Source organism: Corvus moneduloides, chromosome 1 (genome assembly GCF_009650955.1).
Source record: "Corvus moneduloides isolate bCorMon1 chromosome 1, bCorMon1.pri, whole genome shotgun sequence".
In the NCBI taxonomy this organism is placed as follows: Eukaryota; Metazoa; Chordata; class Aves; order Passeriformes; family Corvidae; genus Corvus; species Corvus moneduloides.
In genome coordinates, this window is record NC_045476.1 from 26,686,378 (window position 1) to 26,706,355 (window position 19,978).

Sequence of the window (19,978 nt, forward strand, 5' to 3'; positions counted from 1 at the left end):
ATGGTTGCCTGGGATTGTGTCCAGATGGCTTTTGAGCATCTCCAAGGATGGAGACTCCAAAACCAAATGCCTAAATATGTTCTAGTTAGAAGATACTCAGGTCCACTGGACATACCCGAAGACTTCTCTTCTAAAAGCCTTGAACCTATTTAGCATGCTTGCTGATGAAGCCATTACTGATACCGATCACAGAAATCTTGTCCTTGGAATACTCTGATATCCTTTTTGGATCTTATTTTTGGATCTCTCAGAAAAAAAGAAAAAAAAAGTGGGAGTTGGGAAAGAAAAAGGAGTCCTTTCTAATGTGGAAGCAAGCATATTTTTTTGGTAGAAATTAATAGAAGTGAAGGATTTCTAAAGGCACAGTAGGACCACATAGAAAAGAGCTACCTATGTAAACATTTCATTTTGTATACTAATATGCTTCGGCATCCAGGAAAATTGCTCAGTACTTTTCATCTTTTAAATAAAATTCCTATTGCTGATACGTGAAATCTCTGTGAAGCCATCCTTGCTTACACAGTTTTAGAGTGACTAGAGATGCACAATTCCTAAGAAGTTTGAAAAACCAATACTTAACTTCAGGGCTCAGTTCAATAAGGAATTATGCTGTGTAGGGTTTCTATGGAATTTAGTCATAAAAAGTTCAGACTGTACTAAAAATTAATTCCATGGTTTTGGTATTCAGTGAAGTATCCTTCTCTTGTGCACAAATAGCTAATACTATGCCGTGAAAGGCGGGCGTGCCAAAAAGGTGCAAAAGGACATTCTGGGCTCCAAAAACTATAGCACAGTATATCTATTAAAAAAGGGAACTTTCTCAGTTTGTATGATAATAGAGCTGCCTGCAGGCAGCTTTAACTTGTATTCTGGTCAACTATAGGGATTTATGCAGCTATTTACCACCCTTGTTAAAATAAATACTTACAACATTCATCTGGGTTACATATATACATACTCATGTACCATCTAGAGACAAAATATGCTCAAGAAGAAATCAGCAAGTTTTGCAATACAAACCTTGATCTTTTGTAGTGCCTTGCCATGCTAATATTTGAGGTGTAAATAATATCATCAGTTACAAATTTTTTTCTGAGGCTTCTTAATATTAACTCAGACTACCTTAGTTTCTTGAAAGAGCTTATTAAAAACTAGAAAACAGCTGCAGATGTTAACTTAATAAAATACACCACTTGAGCTGAAGACAGTGAAAGCACCAAGACATAAGGGATTTTCTAATGCATTGGTTTCATTTCTGTCACCAAACCCAAAGTTCTCCACTCACTGCAGCTCTTAGCAGGAATTATTTCTAACCTGTACCTGGAGAGAACTCACCTTCCTCTTAACTGATACTGACCCATACATTTGCTTCATGCTGCCCACATTCTGCTGCTTGGGTGCAGACCACAAACACATATATTTGTTTGAATTGAAGTCTGGCTCCCTTAGGCAGGAGAAAAATGTTTGAATGACAAGTACTTTTGTCTATTGAATTGGACTTCTGTCTTCACAGAAATAGGAATGCTAAAAAAAAAAAAAAAAAGAAAAAGCCACCACTGATTCTTTCATTTTAAAGTTATATTTTTGAAGAGGGATAATAATATTATTTTGCATTTCATACCAATGTCAACTGACAGGGACATCAGATTAATGGCAAGTATCCAATACTAGTGCAAGCAACTGTGCTTGTAAAAAATATTTAAAAGGCAACTTCTGAAAAGGATGAAGCTTTAAATTACAGGTGAGACTTTATTTATGGGGGCTATTTTTAAACATGATTTCTGTTATAATGACGTCTGTTGGAAGCAAAATAACAAAACGGACTTACACACAGATCTTTTTTTTTCCCCTTATGACTGTATGTTTTCTCTGTTACATTACTAAATACCATTAGTACTAATAAGGGAGCTGAATGCCATTTCTTAAATATTCATGTGACAGAGTGCATGCTTGAGTCAGGTTAACTCCTTGAGATGTAGGGGTTTTGGGTTTTTTTTATAAAATATATGACTTAAGGACTTCTACTAGCCAGCTTCTTCTAGATGTATTTGTTTTTAATGGTAGAAAAAAACATTTAAAAGTTTAAATACTTGACAAAATACCCAAATCATAAAGCCTGTCACAGGCTGTTAAAACATCTTACATTCTTGCAAAATGTGTCTTGCAAAGCAGCTATCAGTTTTGGCAAGAAACTGATTTTTGTTTTCAGAACACTCCCCAGATTGTTAATAAAAAAAAAAGGAGGCAAAATAATAACTCACTTTAATGAATCCAAACCTTATTTTCTTAACTATGAATATGTGCCCAAATATTGGTGTATATATAACGTTCTCTCTGTGAAATTATTTGAAAATAACTAGTTTACAACTCTTAAAAAACCCCAAAAAAACAGCCCAGCATTTAATATTTTGCCAACAAATCTTTGCAGGCGTTAGATTTGCTTTAGCAATAAAAATATTGCAATAAACCTTCACCTCACAAAGCTTTCTGTAACCATGTGTCAGGAAATCTGTATTAGCCTGGAATAAGCATCAATTCAAGTACAATTATTTCTTACTGTGAGATTATAAAATTTCAGTTTTAATGATGATATGAACTCATTTCATTAGACAGAAATTGGAAAGATGTGCAGAACACACATAGTGCTGTTCAGCTAATACATTTCAGGGTAAGGCTTTAAACATCTGATTTATGGTGATGGGCTGCCTCAATCCTGGCAAGCTGCATATCCAAATCTTTCCATGCCAGAGTTTCTCGATATTTGCCATTGCTGGCAAGAACAAGGATGGTTGTAATTCACGCAGTAGGAGAGGAACAGGCTCCTCAGCACCACAGTCTCTCCTCCATCAACCCCTGGCTGAAAGCCTACTGTCCTTAGTCTTCATGGAGTTCCCAACCCAACAAGAAATTACAGTGTTGATGGTTTCTTTTTTCTACAGTGACATCAAATATTTATAGTGACACATATAAGAATATATATATTTATATAAATATATAAAATATTTATATAAAATATATAAATAAATACATATACAAAATACGGCATTATTTTCCAGAGAGATTATACATTTCACAGGCCACCTTTCCTTATCCAGACTTCATTGTCATACAGAACTTTTCACAAAGTACATTAAACAATCAGCCTCAAAAAAAAAAGTTGCCAAAGCCCTCCTTATGTGAAAGTATCACATACCACAACAAAACCAAATCACTTCTCTTCCAATTAAAAAGACATATAACACCATGGCAGACAGTGAGTTTAACTATTTTAACCCAATGGTTCTTATTATATGCTTAGATGCAGGCAAATGACTTCTACCATAGTCAAAACAAGCAACAATTCTGTATAGCATAAATGAAACATGTGGGTCTCAACACCCAGGGTCCACAATCCCCCCATCTTGTCAACACTGTTTTCAAAAGGAGTTCCTCACACAGAGTATGTGCTTTAGTAGAATGCATCAAGACAACACAGAATAGATACACCTTTTCAAAATAAATAAGCAAATACAAAGGGTAGTAATGTAATGGCAATTTTTTGTCCATGAATATTCTGTATTAGTGTGAGCAGTAAATGGAGGAAATGTAAGCCCTGCTGCATGAACTGAAGCAAAGGACAGACAGAAGAAAGCTTTACCAAGAGCTTCAGTGCGACTGTTACCCTTTCCAGTGGCATAATTCAGTGATGGGTACATTACAATTATCAATAAAACAATTTAAAAAAATATTATCTTGGTATTTGTAGTTATATCAAATAACAAAACTCAATCCCTTCTGGAAACACTTCCTTTGCATCCCAAATTCATTTCTCTTACCTAGAACAGGTCAGTGTGTATGCATACAGACTTATATATATTTGTAAATCATTCTCTTTGCACACAGATGTATACACTAGAATTACTGTGTAATATTTGGTATTCACATGTTACATTTAAATAAGGTTTATTAAAAAACAATTATATTAAATACAAACTAGCAGAATATTCATAATATATTTTACAGAAAAAATAGCTATGTCTTTATTTTAGAAATACATTTCTTTAAAAAGTTCTTTGAGATTTTTATAAAACTTTTTACCCGTGAAGACAGGTTTCCCATCAGACCTGTAAAAAAAGCTTTACCTTTAAATCATTGTGGATTTGTTTGGATTTGTTTTTCTTTTTAATATTTTTACAAGCTTAACATCTACAAATTCTTTAAAATAAAAAACCCAGTATCTTTTGGGATCAAATTGGTCACAGGCCATTCTGACCATAAAAAGTCAGTGGAGACTCCCTGAATCCATTCCGAAGTGCCTTTTGTTTTTGTCTCTCTGGATATCAATAGTGCAGGTTTACATGGGAATTCAGAGCTCCTTACACATCCCATAGGAAGCTCAATGTGTGTCAGCGGCAGGGTGCAGCTGCAGCAGCATCCACAGAGGCTGCGACTCCCCATCTGCTGCAGGAGGCAGAGCTTGTTATTCCATGCACGGTGCAGTCCACAGCGTTTGCCCAGCCCCTCCAAGGTCTCTGTGAGGTCCAGTGGCCATGCACAGATGCCAGAAGAGCTGGCACCCAGCCCTCATTTGCTTTCCAAGTTATAGCAGTGGACATCTCCTTTTCCCTTCCCATCATACCCAGGAAGTGGCTGTCCATATTTATCCACGCACCAGCAATAACCTCTTTTTCGGCCTTTGGATGGGCGACACTGAAACAGAATAAAAGACCCAGTTAGCATGATTTTCGTTTTCTGCACCTGTAGTGTTAGCAGGGATTCCTGCTCATTTGATAGCTGCACTTCAATATCCTGACCATATCTGACAGAATCTAACAGAGTATTTGTTACCACTACAAAGTATTTCAATAAAAACTTACCTCCTCTCCCCATCAATCCCTCTGGGTCTAACTACTCTATAATAAAACTGCACTGAGAACTACCAGAAAATAGGCTTATGAAGTGCTCCCTATTATATTTGGCAGCACACCTGCCCCCTTTGAATACAACACAACAGTATGGGCTAGTGACTGGGACCCATCTTTAGAAAAAAAATTTAGCAGATATGTTCTACACTAAAGCACAGGTCTAGCAAAGACAACCATTGCAGCAATAAACACACTTGGTTTGCATCTGTTTACTGAAGGAAATTCAACAATGTAGCTGACATTTATTAACAGATACATAATCCTTCTGCAGTGTAGTTATCATTGAAAAAACTGCTAGGTGGACTAGAACTTTACATGTTTTTTCCTATTAAAAAGTTTGTGTATCTACTGGTCTATAACATGTTATCTTTAAGTTAACTGCTGGAATTTGTCAACAATGCTGACCAACCTGAAACTATCACAGACAAGAACACTGAACCTCTTTAGAAGCAGTAACGCAGTAAATATGTTAGTAAGTAAGGCTCCTCCCAAGGAACCAAGAATAGCAAAAAGTAGACTAAAGGAGGTAACATGCTGCAGGCTGAATTCAGTATGCAACTGCACACAGTTGCATACCATGAACTTCTGTGACCTCTCAAGGTTTTTACCCACTCAAAAGACATCTCCAGAATCTCACTAGGTTTGCAATGGTCAGCCTTACTGTCAAGACACAGCCTTCCAATCAGCTCATATTTTGAGATTTGCTGACACAGGATTTGCTTCAAATGCAAACAAAGGTGGCTGTTTACTTGGGACATATTGACAAAAGAGGCAGTGATACAAGTATACCCAGTTTCCTGAGGTTTCACCTGTTGCATTACCAATATGAAGGAAGATTTGCTAGACAGGTGCTACTTATGGCCCTCAGGTAAACTTCTCCACTACCCCTCAACTTCTTGTTCTCCAGAGTCTCATAGGCATGGCCCGATGTCTCAGGAGGCTGCGGCAGTGGTTCATGTTAAGTATCTTTTCCATGCGCAGGTACACAAGAAAACATGAAGCAAGTGTTGGGCTCCACATGCTGCTCAACGTGACTCATCCTTTCCATGTCTAGTTTAGTATCTCAGGTGCTATTTTGGACAGAACTGGGAATACAGACCACTCTGGGACAACCTGCACCAGCACACTGGCCCAGGAGCCAACTAATTTGTGGCAGCATGGAGTAGGGTAGACAGTCTTCACTAAGACCTTGTGAAAGAGAGATGGAAGCAGGTCACACATTAGATACAAATTTTTCAAACAAGTCTTCATCTTGTTTATTTTATTTTACAGTAAATTAATAATGTTATTCAGCAAAACCGCAAAATAATCCCACCATAATTTTGTTTTTGAGACAAAACTTCAGGAGGAAACACTCCAGAATAAATGTCTCCTCCGAAGGGAAAAAGGCCTCCCCTTTTCCTCCATCAATGAGACAAACAGGTCACAAGAAGTAAAAGTGGGAAAAAGAAACCAAACTGTTTATTAACACACAAACAAAACAGGGTAGAACAGGATTAAAAAACCCTCAGAGAGAGAACAGACACATGGGCTCGGACCAGCCGGGGCTACCCCGCGGGCCCGCTGGGGCCACCCGCAGGCTCCCCGGACCGGCGAGGAGGGAAGGGAGGCAGTGAGGCAAGGGGAAGGAAAGGGAAAAAAGAACAAGAAAAAAAACCCAACAGAACGTTTCCCCAGCTAGCTCGAACACAAAGGAAACCAAAAAGCAGCACAGCGCTCCCGGCGCACTCCCTCCCGAGCCCTTGGGCCGAGCCGTTCAACTGGCCCCTTGGTCCGTGGCTCTGGGCCCGTCCCCAGGTCCATCTTAAAGGCACAGCGTCCTTGGGCATTGAGCGGACGGTTAAGGAATAAAGCGGCTTCATAACGTCACCCCAGGACAGGTCACACATTAGATACAAATTTTTCAAACAAGTCTTCATCTTGTTTATTTTATTTTACAGAAAATTAAGTAATGTTATTCAGCATAACTGCAAAATAATCCACCCTTCTGATACATTATTGAATAAACAGCCCAATGCAGAAATAATGCAATGTTTTCTCTTCTACAAATCTGCAGTCCTTCTGCATTAGCCTTATGAAAATGGACAGCAGCAGGATGACAAGATCCAGCTTAATGTACATAACCACTTACTTTTAGAAGAGGGTGAAGAAGTTCAAACCTACTGAGAGAACAGCTACATTAATAATTCACTAAACTAAATGATTACCCACGCTTCAGTTTTTATCTTTACTAAATCTTTAAACATAAGTCCTACAACTTATATTTATTGTCTCAAAAGCCTGACTAGAATTTACATGTATTCTCCAGGATTTCCATGGATGGCAGCTCAATGTCCACTAATATCAAGGGAAATTTTTCATCAATTTTGGTGGTGAATGGACTGGACTCTAGCTTAGGTATTATGAACATTTAATGACTTAAATTCTTCATGCTCAAAACAGAGGAATTAATAAACAACAGCCTTTGCACAATTTAATTTTACAAAAAAGGAAACTGAGGCAGCACTTCTAGAGTTGTTGTTCCCAACAAAGTAGGCACAGATGGAGCCCAAAGAGCATAGGGTTTCTGGCTGCCAGCCTGGTGCTCTGGCAATGAAACTACATTTCTGCTATTAATAGTAACATAGCCCCCCCTTTTAGAAGTACTATATGAAGTATGTTACACAACTCTCGCTGATTCATAGGCTTGCATCACTCTGAAAACAAATGATCAATTAAAGTTCTCATGTTGTTGGAGGGTTTGGTTGCTTTTAACAGTTGCACAACCAATTTTCACATAAAGTTAATCTGCAGAAACACCTTTTCTACCAGTAGTATATATTTTTTAATTCTTCTGGACAATCCATTTTAAAAGCAACATCCTTAGATCATTCTACAGCTGAAAAATGACACTCTATGAGAAAAAAACTTATCTTTTCCAAACTGTGATTTTTTTCACCCACTCAGCCATACTGTCAATCACAAAGCACTTCTGATTGAAAAGCAATGCTTTTATCCTGAAACAGCCAGCATGCATTCCCTATAGAAGTGGTAGACAGGTCACATGGAAAACCATATATATCTAAATATCTGCTCTTATGAATTTGGTATTCCACGTACATTTCTAGGTTCTGCCCAGCTATTCTGTATGACTTCATAAGTTAAAAAAGTTGGAAAACTGCTCAAGCAGTGGAAACAGTAATAACTTCTGATAGAAACACCAGCTGCCAGCTTCCATGCCACCTGCCCCTCTCCCTTCCACAAAGAAATGCCGCAGAGGCATTTGTGGGGCACAGCAAAGCATATGGTATCCCACTGAATTCCTGGTCAGTCCAGAGGGCTCCATGGAGCTACAACCATGGTGTTCAGGAACAGACTGCAGACAACATATACCTCAGGCCATTTTGGCTCCTGGCAAGTGCAGCTATGTTTTCAGTGGAATGATGCCAGCTCACATTTAGGTGAGTATCTGGCTCCAGTATACAAACAAGGGGCAATTCTAGTAATTGCCCCATATAATAATTCTAATTTCATCAAAACCTTTTTTCCCATGTTTGAGGTAGAAATGTGCCTGTATCAACTAATTATGCATAAATATGCTTATATATCACAGCTGAATAGTACAACCTTACGTGTGTGATTTATTAAGACAAAGAATTATAAATTTTAATAGGTCTGATTTTAAAGTTTATATATAAACACAAGGTGTGAAACATTTTTCATGTTATAGCCTAACAGATAAATTTATGTTCTTAGAAGTGTTCCACATAGGCAAATTTTTCTCCATGGTTGTTCCTGAGAAGTCAGTTTCTAGGTATCCACAAATGTCATGAAAAATAAGTGCTTTCAAGTGGACTGGAAAAGCAGATGACCAGGAACGCAGAATATGAGTGCCTCCTGAATGAGTTTTAATGGTGCCAGGGTGATCATAATTTATCAGATTCTTACCATCCCAAACCTAATACAGTCTCATCCTAGACAGTGGTTTTGGCAACTGTTTCCAGAACTCAAGATGTCTAGCTTGCATTCATTTTTTAATGGATTTACTGTCTAATTCACAGCCTATTACTCTGAATTTTGTGAGAATAGAATATAATTTAATTACAGATTGAACATGGCTGATAATGGCCTGCAGGGACTTAATTAAACAGCATAGCATTCTGTTAATGAGATTAGACACCCATATCATCACAGTATCTAAAATACCAGACCTATATGTTGATTCTTCAAAAAGAAAACCAAAAAACCACAATTGTCACAATTCCTTGCTGACAGTTAATTTGATCTGGACAGGACTCGCTCACTTCTCAAACTGATGTCTTTTTCCTAGGAGTTAATTCTATGAGGGCAACTATCATTTTTGGTTTGTATTTTGTTGGTGAGAGAAGCAAGCTGCCTCTGTAAATCCCATCTCTGAGGTCTTGTTCCCAGGGTTGATCAAGGTTCATCTACAGAATCAGCAACCCAAGTGAATTTCATGTAGAATGTTTAGTCATGTGGGCTCCATTTGTGGGCATTGCCTGCAAGACCCTTAGTCATCTCAAACTACCATAGAAGCTACTGGACCTGTGTAAATGGGCACAGTGCTTGACAAGGCTGGCTAGGTATGAAAGTGTCCCATCATTCTCTATGTATGCTGACCAGATGGGCTATTGCACATATGGCAGGAACCTTTCCTAAAGAAGTTTTAAAAGTCTCCAGGCAGCACAGACAATACACAGAGGACAAAAGTGCATATTTGTTTTGTACCAACACCTTATTCTTGTAAATCAGCTTCTAGGAACAAAGGCTAGGTAAGATTATTATCTGTCTTTCCTATTTTTTTGCCTTTGTATTTTTTTTTTTTTTTTGCCTTGGTGATAGAACTATGACTGCACTTTAAAGTACAGACCTCCTTTCAAGTAAGCTGCTTTAATACGTGCTTACTGCAGATCTGATTTACTACACACAATGCCAGAGATTACTTGCAAACCACCACATTTTTGCAGACAATGCAAGAACCTCGGAGTCTGAAGAGAGATGAAAGGAAGATCTACTCAACAAAGTAAATACCAATCTGCAGTCTTCTATAATACATAGAGAAGGAAAAGGGCTACGGCACACTTGAGTGTCTTGATGTGCTGTTATAGAGCAGCTAAGAAAATACTTTTATGGCACAGGCACAAAACACAGTCCTAGCCTCACTCTGCATAGCAGTCCAATGCATTTTCTGAAAACAAGCAGATTGAGATGTGAGCATTGCTCTTCGCTAGTTTACACAGCACAACATGGCTGACACTGGCTTCTCAAAGCTCCAGGCAACAAAAAGAAACTTCCCCTGCTTGGGAGTTGCCACCACCTGCTCAGGAAAAGCTGGGAAGCATAGATAAGCTCAGCAGCACATACCAAAGGTCAAACAGCACTGTCAATGTTGGACTGATGGCAAAAAGGAAGGCTGGAAATCTCACCCCTGTTACAAATGCCTCACCTGACACTGACAGCTTATTGCAGAGCTCAAGGGAATACTAGAAAGGGAAAGACTGTTTCTAAGAAAGCTGGAAGCCAAAAAATAGAGACACCATTCCTAAAATAAGGTTGCCTGGTCAGAGGTTGGCCTCTCACTTCCAACCAATGAACTGCATTAGCTAGCAAGAGAGAGTTAACCACTCCTTCAGTTACCAGAGATAGAGAGGCTGATTCGTGTAAACCCAAAGGGAAAGACATGATGGTCCACAAACAAAATCTGTCCTTGAGAAAAGTCTTAAAGAAACCTTTGAATTCAGGAAATTTTTTAATTATACCAAGAAATATATATTTGTAGGCAGGCCACTAACTAAACACTGAAATTAGATGGGATGTGTGCACTAAACAAAGAACCTGGCACAACTTGCACTTCCCCAAGTTGTGAACGAGCTTCAGCGGCAGCATTGAATGGAGAATGCGGCTGTAGCTCAATCCAACACAACTAAAGCATAAATACCTGCAGTTTTGGTTGGCATTTGTCAAGAAAGGTCACAACCCCAGAACCAGAAAGGGCTGAGAAGCCATCCTTGCTGCAGAGTAACTACTGAAAGTATCACTTTCACGATAACATGACTTGGATTTTGGAAGCGATCTGTGTAGCACATAAAGGACAGATACATACCTTTCTCAAGTTGCTTTTTGTAATATGATCCGGTATAGTTCTTCTAGGAACTCTCAAGCAGCTATTTACAATTCAAAGCATTGATCTATTGCAGTCATATGGTGACTGCAACTTTAGCTCTGTGGGTTATTGTAGAGGCACTGCTTTTTTTAAACCAAAGGGCATTAGTATCTAGGACACCAGTCAACCCATGTGTGACTAGGTATGAAGTTTCTCAAATGAATCTGTTGTCATGATCAACAGAAAATAAAAATACTATCCCCATTTGACGAGCTTCAGCACTATCGGATCAGGTTCTAAAACTGGAAATAAACTAGTTCCTCTGCAAAATGATATATAATGCACCTTGCTGGGAAGATCCTTCAACAAAGATGCAGAAAAGGTGAAATGCATTCATTGAAATGACCAAAACTCTGTACTTACTTGCTTTTTCTTGTAGAATCCCTTCTTGTCACAATTTGGAATATGAAAGCCTCTGGGACTCAAGACATTCAGGATCTTTAGGTGGTTTAAAGTGTCTTCCATTTCTCTACGACATGGACCCTGTTAACAAGCATGTTTTAGAAAACACAGGTGAAACTTCACTCCCAAATTCCATCTTTCACTCAAGAGTTAGTAAATCTTTAAAGGGCAAAAAAGCACAAACCCAAACAAATCCATTAAAACTAAGAGATGGCTGAACATGTCAAAGGGCAGACCATTTGCAAAAAAAAATCTGATTTTCTGATCTATTCAACATAAACTGATTTCTAAACCTTGACGGCCCTATGCTATGCTGAGGCACATATTGGCATTTCCAGTTGAAATCACAGTCACATATACCTTTGGGAAGGCTTAACCAGTATGTAAATCTGTCACATATAACATAACTTAAGTTTGGAAAAGCCGGCCTTGCACCAAGTGGGAAAAGAAGAAAGTAGGCCAGTGGAAATACACTACTAGATAGGCCTTCCCCAGTGACATTTGATTTTTGTGATTCTGCTGGATTTGAAAGATTAAATGAAATTTATTCAATTGAAAACAAGTGGTTTGGCATAATGCATGTATAAAATTCCTCAACTTTGAACAACAATTCCCAATTTCAATTGAATCAAATAGATGCAGTCATACAGCATCAGTATCACACAATAGTCTCATTAGATAAGTATGTCACTTTTTTCCTCAGTTTCTTCATCTGCAAAAGGCTGACAACAATGTAGTGAGGATTAGCTCTAGGACAATGAGCCAAAAACAGCTTCCAGAAGCACTTACAAGAGCATGTCTCAAACACCAACTAATTATATCTCACAGCAGCCCTTCGGGGTAGGGAATAAAGCATTATGAGCCCCACTTTGCAGTCAGAAAATCAACAGCAGAGGAGTTCACATTTTGCCAGAGGCCAAGAAGGCAGTCAGCAGGGGGATCAGGATTCAAGAGTCACAGCCTACAAACTTTGTGCTTAGCTACACTCCTGTCTGGGTAGATCACTGACTTGGTCCACCAGCCCACTTCTTTAGCAAAGCCATAAAAAAATTTCTTTGCATGGTTTAATGGTTTAAAAATGTTTAAGTTGCTGAATTGACACAAAGACTCATTTGGTGCTGGTTCTAATTAGTGAAGTAATGACATGTATACTTTCAAGTGGTAATATTAATAGTTTGCTCATGTAAGGTACCTTTTATTTGAGTGTCTGAAAGCATACAATCTCCATAGTACCACTGGAGATTAAAACGGAGTTTTTTGGTCAGTAAAGACCTTCCTTGTTGCCTTCAAGTTTTCTTTCTGTATTGACCTCACAAGCTCTAAACACAGGCTTTAAATGTCTCCTCTTACTGCTCAAACACACTGAATGCAAGTGACAGACATTGAGAGATTTGGTCCCAAATTAGGCCTACACAAAGATCAACAGCTTTTTTAAAATTTTTATTTTGAAGCAAGCTTCCAAAGTCAGCCAGGCCAGTATCAAAAGCTAACATGCAGACACAGCTAGAAGAGCATTTGCTGACAAAGGCACCTGTCCCTGATGGACTTATTTCAGGTTTTTAAAGACATCAGCAGCCTTGGTAAACTGGTATACATTTGATCATGGACCCAACTATCACTACTCATCCTAATTAAGAATCTATTTCCTCAGAGTGACCAACCTTCATTCTTTTAGTGTTGGCACTTTAACTTCACATTTTTGGGAGGAGGACACACTGGAAGGCAGATACTGAGGTGATATTACCAGATGGCTGGACATCAGTGACAAACTAAAAATGAAGTTTCTCTTGGAAGGCATGCTCTCTTCAGGCAGAGGTTTTCACCTCATACAAGTTTCAAAACCTTCTTTTGAAGATGAGAATCCATATCTGCTTTTACCATGCCTGTTTTGGTGAAACACCAAAGTATATACAGATGCATTTTTCAGGCAATCTGGCCTCAGGCACAGGTTATCAGCTGGATGTCCAGGAAGAGAATTATTCTTGCCATCAGATTCACCACACTCTGACTGCCCTGCAAATTCACTGGGCGCAGTCACTAGGAAGCAACGGCAGCTCATGTGACCATGAGACTTTGCTCTTAGGCAGTAGCACCAAACAGCAACTGCAAGTGCAGGCGGTGCTCAGCATGTCATACAGTGACTGACTAGTCAAGATCCTAATTCTCAGCTCAGCCTAAATTCATCTTGCTGGATTTGCACCAGGAAGTATATGAACACAGTGCCACTACACACAATGTGAAACATCTTTTTTCCATTATTGCAACTCAATTACACTGTTTGCAACCAAGTTTAATGATGACACTATTAAACCTGTCCCAAGTCCACTCACACAAGAGTGTGACAATTACAGGGGGACACAAGAATTTTTGACCTCTAAGAAACTTCAGTGAAAGTCATGCTTGTATTGATGTAAACATCATTATGTTAGTCCTATGTGTTTCCTGAACACAATCTTCTTGGTCTGCTGATTGTGTATGCATTTGCAGAATCAATAGATCTACCAGTTAAACTGCCAGAATGTCCTAAAAGGCTGCAACAATTACCACTCTTTAGCTATTTAGTACAATTATTTATCTTGTCATATGCACAACAAGCATATATATATATATATACACACACACATTCACATGCTGGCAAATGCCTGCCTATTTACAAAAATACTTACATATTCAGTCTCTTGTTTGGATTCAGAAGAGAAATTCAATGTATCTGTACTCTGCGAATCATATTCCACTTTATAGCGTTGTGTATCTTTGGCTTGCACTTTCCTGATTATATCTATTTTGATGTGTGGTGGTTGCAATTTGGAATCTGGCACCCTGTGAGAATTTGCAATGGCCTGATTTTCTATGCTGCTGGTACTCCTGTCTTCTTCTGAATCACTGAAATTGCCTTCAAAAAGAAAAAATGCAGAAGAAACAATGTTACTTGGCTGCCAGTAACAAGTGTCTGCAAGGGCATAGAAACGTAGAATCATAGAATATCCTGAGCTGGAAGAAACCCACAAGGCTCATCAAGTCCAACTCCTGGACCTGCACAGGACAGCACCAAGAATCAAACCATGTGACTGACAGTATTGTCCAAACACTTCTTCAATGCTGTCAGTCTTGCTGCTGCAACCACTTCCCTGGGGAGCCCACCCACCCTCTGAGTGAAGAACCTTTTCTCAATATCTAACTTCTACCTCCCCTGATGCAGCTTCATGCCACTCCCTCAGATCCTATCACTGGTCACAAGCAAGAAGAGATTAGCTCCTGCCCTTCTGCCTCCTCTTATAAGGAAGCTGTAGACCACAATGAAGTCGCCCCTCAATCAACAAGCCACTAGATTAGTGTATGTGTTTAATTTTCCTTTTTACAAAATAGCAATATACAAAAAGATGAACGATGTAGCATTCCACATGTGTCAGCACCGTTGTTGCCAAGCGATGTTTTGAAGCATTCCTACGCTCAGCACGGCCTCGCAAAGTGCGCAGCTGCAGCGCCTGTGCAGGCTGTACCCGGGACGTGGAAACCAGCCACGGCCACGGCCCTGGGAAGCACGGCCGCGCCGGCCACTCGCCCCTGGCTTCCCGCTGCAGCGCCGCCCGCCGGCGGCAGGGGGCAGGCCTGCACCGCAGGAGCGGAGCCCTCCGCAGCCCCACCGGCGCCGGGGCGCGGATCCCTGCCCTCCGCCACTGCTGACTTCATCAACCCCTGATAAACGCGGCCGGCTGTGGGCACTTAGGGGCTGCGGTGTGGCTCTGCCTGTCCCAGGGCCGTAATTTCGTAATTTTTTTTTTTTTTTTTTAAAGAGACATTAATACTATCAACTCTAGCCCGCTGAGTTTCCTGGTTCTAATTAGCCATTTCTTTTTTTTTCCTTAACTTTATTCAACACACAGAACAGGAAAGAAAAACAGCACGCTTTCATTTCTCTGCTATTAAAATGAAAAACGTTTATTGGTGTACAAAACACATTTTAATGGTCAAAAAACGCCATTCATTCTGTAATGGTTCCAAGGACAAACACTGTTTTCAGCTTGAGCTTCAAAAATATTTTCTCTTTAAACTACCACCCAAAAAAAGCCAGGAGAAGTAGATTTTTCTAACATACTCCATAAGTTCAGTGTTCCTGTACCTTCTAAGGTATTTGTCTATGCTGCATTTCGCTCTGTTAGGAGACTCCTGCAGTGCAACTGTAACTACATGCATTTCCTCCAGGGAATTTTTCCAGTTAAGGTATTCCTAACAGCTAAGTAACAGCTAAGCCCCACTAGTTGTTGTCTTAGCTGCTGACCACCTTCTTTTTTCTTTTTTTTTTTTTAAGGAAATCCTACTGGGAGTGCACAATGACAACATCCAATGCCAAAATTATACTTGATGACTCACTAAAAAAAAAAAAAAAAATCACAAAAGCTGAGAAATTCAGTGCTAGAACTCCATGTTCACATAGTTCATTGATGCTAAATATTTCAACACAGGGAGTACAGTGGCACTGCCAATACACAGGAATGGGGAAAGGAACATAAGAGGAAGAGGGTTCTAAGTTAACTTTTTGGTACTGGTGGTTTTAGTGCAGCCACGGCTGGCAATGGACTTAATTGACCAGGAAAATCCAAATCACAGTGCAAATGGATTAAGGCAGTTTAAGTCCTAAGTCCAAATTTCCTGGCTTTTGTGGGTTTAACTCAGATTCTCAGTGGTATTTAAACATATTTCTGGTAGTTTAATGTCCTGTTTTGAAACAGTAGTATTTTTTCCCCCCCACTCTCAATGAAATTCACAAGAAATGAGTCACTAAAATGTTATAAACCTGAATCTAGGTTCTCGGCAATCAGTCCAGTTCATTAGTTTTTCTCTTCTGCCAAAAAATAAGTAGAAAATATTCTCAACGTGCATTGAGTATCCATGACGATGTCTGGTCATTTCAGTTTAGATAGGCCATCATAGTTCAATAGCACTTCTTACACTTCAGATTAAAATGGTCATATTGCCACATTTTAAACTGTAAAGTATATTTGACTAACTCAGTTTCACGAAACTTGGTGCCACACTAGCTTTACATCCTCATAAGAGAAACAGAACTGCCATGAGAGTTACCCATTCTCTCTTTTTTAAAGAGATTAAACAAGTTGCAAATGCACACTACTATTTAACACTTTTGTGCCCAATAAAAACAACTGGAAAGTCAGTGGCCTACTACAGTTTCTGTTACAATGCTACTGTAACATACTCTACCCTATATCAGCTTCTAGCAATTTCTGTGAACCAGGAATGACCAACAGCATAGCACATGATGCAGGACGTAGCTGTGTGTAAAGGAGCTGATGTGATCCTGCCCGGAGAGGGTGTATACCAGTGACTGTTGGCTTTAGAGCTAGAAGTGAAGTGGTCCTCATGAGAAGGTAGGCACTATGTGTCATATAGGTTCTGGGTACTTCTTTCTTGCACACCAGGTTTGCAACCTTCACTCCTTGAATGTGAACTGTAAGGGTCCCACTATGCATTTTTTAAGGTATCAAAAGTTCCTACTGATTTCAAAATTAGAGTCCTTTCTCAGCCAAGAACGCAGAAATAAGAATTCAGATGAAAATGGAAAGATTTTCAGCTAAGTACAACTCTGTCTTTCCCTTTCTCCTCTCTAACAGTCACTGTTGAAAGCACTACCCCTAGATTAAATACCACCAACGCCTAAGTACTGAGGAGATGCCTCATTTCCAGTGTTACTCCAAGGATGAATACGATGAACCAGGCTCATGTAATAAAGGAAGCTGCTCAATGTTCCAAAGAGATTAAAAACTTCAGTAAACCTCAAACTCTCATTCAAATTGTCACAGCTTGGAAGCAGCACATAAATAATTATTATAAGGCATCTCCTATTCTTCTAACAGGCAGTTAACTGGAGCACTGGTGCCACTTTCTCAGCTAAGGAATGGCTACTCAGAGCTCCCACAATCTAGCAGAAAATCTTATGGCTTTTTAAAAATGCAAACAGTGGAAAGCCTTTTGACACGCTTTTCTATTAAATAAATGTTAACATACTTGCTGTTGGTTAGCAAACAGTTTAATTAAATGCTTGCATAGAGGGACTGTGCTCTCTCGATCTGAATCCCAACTTTCCCTAAGTTTCAAAATGTGCATCCTAACAGAACTTTTTCCAACCATCCCTTCCTTTTCAAACAAAACCCGTTCTGTGAACATCTCACTTACAAGACATGCAAGAGGCACAGGAAATCTTCGTTTGACCGAAGATTTACTTGCAGTGCAGACAAAAAAACAACGTCCTCTTAAACACTGTTGTGCAACGCTTTGTTCTGAACAACCACCTTTCCAGGCCAAAGGGATATTTAAATTTAAATTGTGTTTTGCTTGTTTGGAGTTTTATTTGTTTGGTGGGTTTTTTTGTTTTCTTTTTTTGGTCTTTTCTTTCTTTTCCTCTCTGTGTTTAGACTTCCCTGACTTACCCACGCTGCTATGCAGGAGTTAGAGCCCACTCTCTCAAGTTTTTTGCTCACTCTCTTTCCAGGCACACCGGGGACAAACGGCGAAGATTTCACCCTCTCTCTCTCTCCATCCAGGCTCTGTAGTCTAGCAGTCCCATGCACCCGCAGAAGTCACATGCAATCCCTCCCCCAGTCCCTTTTTTTTTTTTTTTTTTTTAAACTCTGCCTCTTTTGCGAGGAGCACGGGTTGAAGAAAATCAGTATATACATAAATAAGGTGGAAGAGGTAAATTGTCCTTTCGTTAGGCCAAAGCACACCTCTTTCAAAATGATCCCAGGCTCGGCTACGTGGCTGCCAGCAGAGCCCCCCGCCCACGGGCCGGCAACAGGCGGACAGCGAGTGAGGGTCGTTTCCGGAGACAGAGTTCTGCCGCGAGCAAGCCCACGTTCCCCCACTCATGCTGCTCCCTTTGTAACTTAAAACAAAAGAAAGCGACACAAAAAACAAACAAACAAAAAACCCACAAAAACAAAAAAAAAAAAAAAACCAACAAGAAAGCAGCGAAGAGGGAGAGCGGCGAGCAGGAAAGCCACCCCTTCGCCTCCCACCCCGCAGCCCCTTACCTGCAGCATGCGGTCCCGGCAGCAGGAAGGCCCGCAGTTTGCCGCCCGCCGTAGCGTTGGTGCAGAGCCCGCGGCCCTCGAGCAGCGCCTGCAGCGGCCGCGCCTCTTGCCGCCGCGGCTGGCAACTGAGCCCCGCGCCGCAGCGCTCCGTGTAGATGCCGCAGGGCTGCCCCAGGCGCAGGGCGCAGGTGAGGCAGCAGCCGCAGCCCGGCTCCCGCACCCGTTCGGCGCAGTCGGGCTGCAGGGGCTTGCACTGCTGCAGCGCCCGCGAGTCGCAAGGCTCGCAGCGGACCACCGGCCCCGCCAGCACCGCCGCCGCCCGCCGGACCAGCAGCGCCAGTGCCGCCGCCGCCACTGCCCACAGCACGCCGGGCCGCGGCACCATAGCAACCGGCGGAGGGGGCCGCCGGGAGCCGCCCCCGCGCACCCCGGCCGGGCTCAGGACGGGCAGAGCTCCGCGCGGGCGCTCACACGCCGCCGCGGGCGGAGGGTGTCGAGCGGAGCGGCGCAGCCCGAGCCGCCTCCGAGGGGGCTGCGGGGAGCGGAGCTGCCCGCTGCTCGCAAGCCTGCGGCGCGAGGAGGCGGGAAGCCGCGCTGCCGGCACTCGCGCTCCGGCCTTCTGCAGTCGCTTGCCCGCAGTCACATCAAGGCAGCAAAAGCCCGCTAGCAACAAAGGCAACCTTTTTCCTTCTCTTCTCCCCTCTCCTCCCTGCAGAGCGCCTGAATTACTTGGCTCGACAGTAACTTTTTTCTTTTTTTGCCACACACAACACTCAGGAAAAAAAAAAAAAAAACAACTCTTTGCAAAAGTTAAAAGAAAAAAAAGCCAAGCCCAGACGGTCTGAAGAAAACTTAGTCCAAAAACGTTTCAGAAAAGAAGGAGAAAGTACCGAGAAGGGAAAAATAGAGATGGGGTGAAAGAAAAAGCGAGGTTTCCTTCGTTTTATTCCCCGTGCCGCCTGCCAGCCGCTCTCCCCTGCTCCACTCTCCGCCACTCCACACCCAGCTGTCTCCCGTGCTGTCCGTCCGCCCTATATAGTGCCGCGGTCGCCAGCCCGCCCCGCGCCATGAATAACGCGCGGCGCGGCAGGGAGCGCTGGCCCTCGCCGGATCCAGGGCTCGGTCACGCAGGGCTGTGAGGGCGGTGCGGTGCGGTGCGGTGCGGTGGTAGTAGGCGGGGGCCGCGGCGATGCCGGGGGTTTTTGGGTACTTCTTAGGAATCAGCTGTGGTGTGGCCCTGGCAAGAGGGCCACGTCGTATGCCTCTAGTTTCGAGAAAAAGTTGTCTCTCTGTGCGTGTGCGCGTCCCCGTGTCCGTGCGTGTTTCCTTGGCACCGAGAGAGGCGAGAGAAGCCCTCGGAGAGTGCCCTTTTTTGGACTCCTGGCTACAATCCTGTCCACTTTGAGGCTCAGAGCCACGACCCTGGAGAAGGCGCGCATGTGCTCGCGCTCACACACGCC

General features: G+C 41.6%; 1 protein-coding gene across 1 annotated transcript; it reads right to left on the bottom strand.

The window, feature by feature from the left end:
• Nucleotides 1–1,735: 1,735 nt before the first annotated feature.
• On the bottom strand, nt 1,736–19,645 carry IGFBP3 (insulin like growth factor binding protein 3). The gene is made up of 4 exons (XM_032102878.1): nt 18,519–19,645; nt 14,136–14,362; nt 11,431–11,550; nt 1,736–4,689 (listed from the first exon to the last, which is right to left on the bottom strand). Exons 1-4 carry the CDS (start codon nt 18,901–18,903, stop codon nt 4,564–4,566), a joined length of 858 nt encoding a protein of 285 aa, XP_031958769.1. The 5' UTR covers nt 18,904–19,645; the 3' UTR covers nt 1,736–4,563.
• Nucleotides 19,646–19,978: the final 333 nt, after the last annotated feature.